The sequence below is a fragment of the Oryctolagus cuniculus genome, chromosome 5, assembly GCF_964237555.1.
Source record: "Oryctolagus cuniculus chromosome 5, mOryCun1.1, whole genome shotgun sequence".
NCBI lineage: Eukaryota > Metazoa > Chordata > Mammalia > Lagomorpha > Leporidae > Oryctolagus > Oryctolagus cuniculus.
In genome coordinates, this window is record NC_091436.1 from 139,916,006 (window position 1) to 139,922,827 (window position 6,822).

The 6,822-nt window shown below is 56.4% G+C and overlaps 1 protein-coding gene across 2 annotated transcripts; it reads right to left on the reverse strand.

Annotated features, from left to right (window-relative positions):
• Positions 1-375: 375 nt before the first annotated feature.
• On the reverse strand, positions 376-5,000 carry RLA-A3 (MHC class I antigen-like). 2 transcript variants are annotated; one of them, XM_017344790.3, is made up of 8 exons: positions 4,663-5,000; positions 4,147-4,416; positions 3,657-3,932; positions 2,811-3,086; positions 2,580-2,693; positions 2,153-2,185; positions 1,965-2,056; positions 376-1,821 (listed from the first exon to the last, which is right to left on the reverse strand). In XM_017344790.3, exons 1-7 carry the CDS (start codon positions 4,829-4,831, stop codon positions 1,968-1,970), a joined length of 1,227 nt encoding a protein of 408 aa, XP_017200279.3. In that variant the 5' UTR covers positions 4,832-5,000; the 3' UTR covers positions 376-1,821; positions 1,965-1,967.
• Between the last annotated feature and the right edge of the window lie 1,822 nt (positions 5,001-6,822).

Genomic DNA, 6,822 nt, shown 5'->3' on the forward strand with positions numbered 1-6,822 from the left:
CGTCCCTGCTGCGGGTCCCAGGGACAGGACCTCCTGGGGCCGTGGCTGAGTCCCTGTGAGCACAGGCGGGGGAGGGTGCACAACCTTCCACTGGAGACGAGGACGGGGCAGGGACCACAGCGACCGCAGTGCCCGGATGGACTCAGCACCCAGGGCACAGCACTGTCCTCACTCAGTGCCTCCTGGACCCTCCCAGCCCCACCTGCAGCACACTCAGCACAGTAAGCACATGGGTTCTGGAAGGTTCTAGCGCTTCTATTTTTTTTTAAGATTTTTTATTTATTTATTTGACAGGTAGAGTTACAGACAGTGAAAGAGAGAAAGGTCTTCCTGTTGTACCTGAGCGAGTGTAAACAAAGGAGCTCCACACATTGATAAAATTTGATGGTCCTTTATTGCCGGCAGTGGAGAGTGGGCTAGTGCCCTAAAGAACTCTCGACTCTGAAGCCCAAAGCAACAGGGTTTATAAAGGCAAAGACCGCAAAATCAGGAGGGGAATACATGGTTGCTAGGATCAGGGGGAATATATGGTTACTGGGGTCAAGCTGACCTAAAACCTATGCAAAACTAGTATCAGTTATAATCTTGACAATACCAGTTACAATCGTAACAATTCCAATTATAATCTTGACATTAATCCAGGCATTGGCTTTAATCATATGTAGGACATAGACAAATTACATTTTTATCATTAACCCAGGTGCAGCCTATCCATTTCCAAGCTTGAGCAATCATGCTAGGGTGGTTTATGCTCTGCCAAGTGTGATGTAGTAGACTGCTATTGTTCAACTGTTTTAGATCATAGTTTCAGACCACAGCCTCATGGTGTGTGTTAGGAAACTGGCACAGTTTTAGCCAGGTGGCCGCATGGCCCAGCTACCTGAGCCAGGCTCCACCCCCATCCTAATGGGATTCCCTGCTCCTGCTTCCCTGCCCGTCCTCAGGCAAAGTTTTAAAAGGGCCTGTTCCTCTCTTGGCTCTTAGTTCTTCTCTCTTGGCTCTGCTCTCTTGGTCCTTCTCTCCTGCGCTCTCTTGGTCTCTCTTGGCTTCTCTCCTCCTCTCATCTCTCTTCTCTCTCTCTCTTATACTTTCTCTCTCTTTCCCTTCGCCGCCCCTTCCCTCCAGCCTGCTGGGTTTCCCCCAATAAACCCTTTCCCTTACTCTGGTGTCCGGTGTGTTTTGTGAGTGCCTAACATTAATATATAACAGTGTGTGGAGGGGGGCACCTTCCCAGAATGGAGTCTCAGGTTCTCCAAAATGGAGTCCCTACTGTCAAGGTGTTACTTCATGCCTTCTATTGGTTCACCCACAAAGTGGCCGCTACAGCTGGTGCTGCGCTGATCCGAAGCCAGGAGCCAGGTGCTTCCTCCTGGTCTCCCATGGGGTGCAGGGCCCAAGCACTTGGGCCATCCTCCACTGTACTCCCTGGCCACAGCAGAGAGCTGGCCTGGAAGAGGGGCAACCGGGACTAGAACCCAGTGCCCACATGGGATGCCAGCGCCACAGGCGGAGGATTAGCCAAGTTAGCCACGGCACCAGGCCCTACTGCTTGTATTTATTTCCTTTCTCAAATTTTAGGAATCTCCTCATTTAATTAACTCACACACACACCACATGACAAGAATTGGAAAAATAAATCGTTGTTCAGATGAATGGGGAAGGAGCTGCAGCGCAGTGCACAGGATCTGAGACAGGACGGAGACGCCCACACGGGCAGGCGGGCCTGGAGCTGATGCGCTCAAGGTGAGCCGGGCTCTGAGGACAAAGACGGAGCCTGCACGAATCTGCATCGCTCAGTCCCACACAGGCCATGGTCTCACGCTATAGAAATATCCAGATAACAAGTTCAGATGAGCAGTTCACACGGGGACATGAGCAGCCACCACCATGGCCCATTCAAGGAACCCCCAGACCCACGGTGTCCCCTCTGCCCCTCCCCCTCCCAAGCAGCCTCCAGGTCTCACCTTTCAGGGCATGAGAGAATCATCAGAGCCCTGGTCCCTGTGGCCACCTGGGGTGAACAAATCAGGGCTTGGTGAGGCCCACGGGGACGTGGCTGAGGGAGGAACGGGTGGGCGGGCAGCGTCTCCATGGGCTTCTCACTGTGGCAAGGGTCTTGGTGACCCCTCCCTCCACACACCCCAGGACTTACCTGCAGCCGGAGCGTATTTCCCTCCTTTCCCATCTGTGAGAAGAAAACACCTTGTGAGAGGCCAGGGAGGAGGCAGGGCCTGAGCACCCACCTAGAGGAAGCCCAGAGCACTGGCTCATCCTACAGAAGCTTCCAGAACTGTGGCTGTGGGACAGGAGACCCCGCCCCTGGAGCCCTGTCCTCAGCTGGGGCCGCCCCTGCTCTGTGGCTGCTGGCACTCAGCTCCCATCACCAGCAGCAGCCCAGGAAAGATTCGTCCTCATCTTCCCTTGTGCTTTACAGAGAGCCCAAGTTAGCACACAGGGCCCAGCCTGGGTGTGCAGTTGGGTGTGGACTGGGTGTCCCAAGAATGGGGCGGGTGCACTTCTCCCTGACAGAAAGTCCCCCAGGGGACAGGAGACTCAGACCCCACCCTCCCCTCCCCTACCTGAGCTGTGCTTCCTCCTCATCACAACAGCAACCACAGCTCCCAGGATCAGAAGAACTCCAAGAACTCCAGCAACAATTCCCACTATGAGCGCAGTGGGCTGAGCAGGAGGCTCTGAGAGGGAAGGGGAGGTGAGGGGCTCTGACCCCAGGGCTCAGCCCTGCCCCTGCTGAAGGCCCCAGCAGGGCTCTGCCCTCCCCTCAGAGGCCCCGCCCCTCCTGCCCTCCTCACCCCATCTCAGGGTGAGGGGCTCAGGCAGCCCCTTGTGCTGCACACGGCACGTGTATCTCTGCTCCTCCCCAGAAGGCACCACCACAGCCGCCCACTTCTGGAAGGTTCCGTCGCCCCCAGGCCTGGTCTCCACGAGCTCCGTGTCCTGGGTCTGGTCCTCCCCATCCCGCTGCCAGGTCAGTGAGATCTCCGCGGGGTAGAAGCCCAGGGCCCAGCACCTCAGGGTGGCCTCCTTGTCAGAGGCGGGGTGGTGGGTCACGTGGGCTTTGGGCGGGTCTGAGAAGAAGAGGCAAAAGGTCAGACACTCTGCATTTCTAGGGACTTCCCAGCAGTGCCATGTGACACTGGGAGAGTTGACAGGATCATGTGGGGCAGTGAGGGCTGTGTAGTACAAAACCCCCACATGGCCTGGACACAGGCATCAGGGCTAATATCCTACTGCTTGGAAAGTTCTGAGTGAGAGGTGAGAAGGCCCAGGGTCCACGGCTCCCAGTCCCTGGGAGGGGATGGGGCAGGATTCTATTCTTGACCTAGGTGGAAACCAACGTTGGATTCAGATGTCAGACCACCAGAGACCCTGAACACGGGGCAGAGAACAGGCCCGAGAGCCGCTTTCCCAGGGTTCCCAAGTCACAAGGACGGTCTCCCCTTGAACTCCTGCGAAGGGCGGGTCTTCTGAAAATCACTCGGTACAGGATCTGGAAACCTGGGCACGCTCCTCCCTCTCGGCATCCCAGAGAGGAGCTGCACCGGCCTCAATTCTACCTTCCACTACACCTTCGCGGGCTGCAGGTGTGGCCGCCGCCCAAGGGGAGCTGAGCCAGTGGCCCCGGGGGCCCCGCACACCTGCGCGCTGCAGCGTCTCCTTCCCGTCTTGCAGGTATCTGCGCAGCCACTCCACGCACTCCCCCTCCAGGTAGGACCTGTGGTGCTCCGCCTCGCTGGCTTCCTCCGATTTGCGCTTGGAGATCTGCGCTGCTGTGTCCGCCGCGGTCCAGGAGCGCAGGTCCTCGTTCAGGGCGATGTAGTCGGCGCCGTCGTAGGCGAACTGCTCGTACCCGCGGAGGAGGCGCCCGTCCGCCCCGACCTCGCAGCCGTACATCCACTGGAGGGTGTGAGACCCTGGCCCCGCCCCGCGGTCAGCCCCGGCCGGTCAGCCTCCTGGCGGTCAGACTGCCCGTACAGACCCATCCCCTGCCAGCCCAAACTGAAAACGAAACCAGGGCGAAGCTCCGCGGTCCAACCGGTTCTCTGGGTGAAGGGCGGACCCAGAGACTCTGGGGTACTCCGGCCCGTCCCTGGCGGGTGAGGACGACCCAGACCCAGCAGCACTCACCGGTGTCGCTCTGGTTGTAGTAGCCGCGCAGGGTCTGCAGGTTTACTCGGAAAGAAAGCGCGGTGTTCTTGGCGCGCTCGGTCTGCCGGTCCCAGTACCCCGGGTCCACCTGCCGCATCCACGGCGCCCGCGGCTCGGCCCTCGGGCTCGCGGCGTCGCTGTCGAAGCGCACGAACTGCGTGTCGTCCACGTAGCCCACGGACATGAAGCGCGGCTCCGGCAGGCCGGGCCGGGACACTGCGGTGGTGAAATACCGCAGGGAGTGCGAGCCTGGGATCGGGAAAGAGCGGCTGAGACCCGGGCCGACCCCCTCCTTTGTTGACACTTGGTCGACGGGGCGGGTGGGGACCAGGCGGAGGTGGGGGAAAGGAGGGTCTTAAACGTGGGCAGGGGGAGGTCAGGGCGGGTTCAGGGTTGGGGTGTTGGATGACAGGGGCAGAAACGCAGCGGCCAGGTCTGCGCGGTCCCCACGCTCCTGCCCCGCAGAGACCGTCTCCCTCCCGACCCCGCACTCACCTGTCCGGGTCTCGGTCAGTGTTAGGGCCCCCGCGAGCAGCAGGAGGAGGGCCCCGCACTCCATGGTCCCATACTCCCGGTAGAGACAGTCACCGTCGCGGCGCGGGGATTTCAGACCTGCTGTGCTGATTGGCTCCTCTGGAAAGGACGCCCAATGGGAGTGAGACATGGGCTCGCGTCACGAGTGTCAGGGCAGAAGAACCCAACCCAGGTTGTGTTGAGAAAGCGAAACTTGGGAACGCAGGGACTCCCCGCTTTGGGCTTCCTCGGCCCAGACTTGGGCCCTTGGACCGAACCGGCTGCTCCGCTTCCGACCCAGCTCTCTGCTGTGGCTTGGAAAAGCAGTGGAAGATGGCCCCTGCACCATGTGGGAGACCAGGAGGAAGCTTGGCTCAGCTCCGGCTGTTGGGGCCAATTGGGGAGTTAACCAGTGGATGGAAGACTCTCTCTCTCTCTCTCTCTCTCTCTCTCTCTCTCTCTCTCCCCTTCCCCCATCCTCTGTCTCCGTCTCTCTCTAGCTCTTTCAAGTACATAAACAAATCTAAAAAAAAAAGCTGAAACTACTGCCACCTGCCTCCCCGCTTCTGTCCATGGGTTCATAGTTCATATTTGCACTTCTCTTAACTGCATTAGCTATTACTGTTCCAGCAGGACATTTGAAAGTGAAACTGGCTTTTCTCCTCCAACAAGAAGTGCTGTGGAGAATGGAGTAGCCTCTTTGTCTCCTCTTAAAGCGCCAGAATCCCTCTCCCAGAGCTGGGCTCCATACCTTCCAAAAGGTAGGGTACCGCTCTGCCCCCTGGGTCTTTCTAGAAAAAAGTTATCCCCCGAAAATCTGATGCAGAGTTTTTAAAAATTTATTTTTTTAAAAGGACTTATGGGGCCAGCACTGTGGTGCAGTAGGTTAATCCTCCGCCTGCGGCACTGGCATCCCTTATGGACGAGGGTTCTGGTCCTGGCTGCCCCTGTTCTGATCCAGCTCTCTGCTATGGCCTGGGAAAGCAGTAGAAGATGGCCCAAGTCCTTGGGCCCCAGCACCCACATGGGAGACTGGGGGAGGCGCCTGGCTCCTGGCTTCAGATTGGCACAGCTCCAGCTGTTGCAGTCATTTGGGGAGTGAACCAACAGAAGGAAGACCTTTCTGTCTGTCTCTCCCTCTCACTGTCTGTAACTCTGCCTTTCAAATAAAAATAAATAAAATCTTTTAAAAAAGGATTTATTTATTTATTTGAAAGGCAGAGTTACAGAGAAGGCGAGGCAGGAGCAGAGAGAGAGAGAGAAAGAGAGAGAGAGAGAGAGAGGTCTTTCAATCTGAAGCCAGGAGCCAGGAGCTTCTTCGGGGTCTCTGTCGGTGCAGGGGCCCAAGCACTTGGGCCATCTTCTTGCCTTCCCAGGCCATAGCAGAGAGCTGGATCAGAAGTGGAGCAGCCGGGTCTGCACCTGTGCCTACATGAGATTCCTGTGCTGAGGCTGTGGCTTTATCCATTGTGCCACAGCACCAGCCCCTAACTTTCTTTTTAAAATTTTAATTAGTTTTTGACACATTCAATATAGTTCATAAATATAATTCTACAAATATGATTATATTCCCTTCCTCTCTCCTTCACTCTGTCACTTCTTCCTACCTCTTGTTTTATTTCAGTTTTTGAGATAATATATTTTAAATTTACATTCTGAGGCCAGCGCTGTGGCATAGCGGGTAAAGCCGCTGCCTGCAGTGCTGGTATCCCATATGGGCACTGGTTTAAGACCCAGCAGCTCCTCTTACGATCCAGCTCTCTGCTATGGCCTGGGAAAGCAATGGAAGATGGCCCAAGTCCTTGGGCCCCTGTACCCATGTGAGAGACCAGGAAGAAGCTCCTGGCTCCTGGCTTCAGATCAGCCCAGCTCTGGCTGTTGTGTCCAATTGGGGAGTGAACCAGCAGATGGAAGACCTCGCTCTCTCTCTGCCTCTGCTCTCTCTGTGTAACTTTGACTTTCAAATAAATAAATAAATAAATAAATCTTTTAAAAAATTTACATTCTGTAAGAAGGCACAGCTCCAGCCACTGCGGCCAACTGGGGAGTGAACCAGCGGAAGAAGACCTCTTTCCTCTCTCTCTCTGTCTCCTCTTCTCTCTGTGTGTAACTCTGACTTTCAAATAAGATAAATAGATCTTT

Excerpts from the sequence above, each read along its gene's own strand:
- RLA-A3 (XM_017344790.3), bottom strand. The coding sequence starts at position 4,831 with ATGTCTCACTCCCATTGGGCGTCCTTTCCAGAGGAGCCAATCAGCACA. Across the intron at positions 4,417-4,662 it reads ACTGACCGAGACCCGGACAG|GCTCGCACTCCCTGCGGTAT; the intron begins GTGAGTGCGGGG and ends TCCCGATCCCAG. Across the intron at positions 2,057-2,152 it reads GAAATACGCTCCGGCTGCAG|CCACGTCCCCGTGGGCCTCA; the intron begins GTAAGTCCTGGG and ends TTCCTCCCTCAG.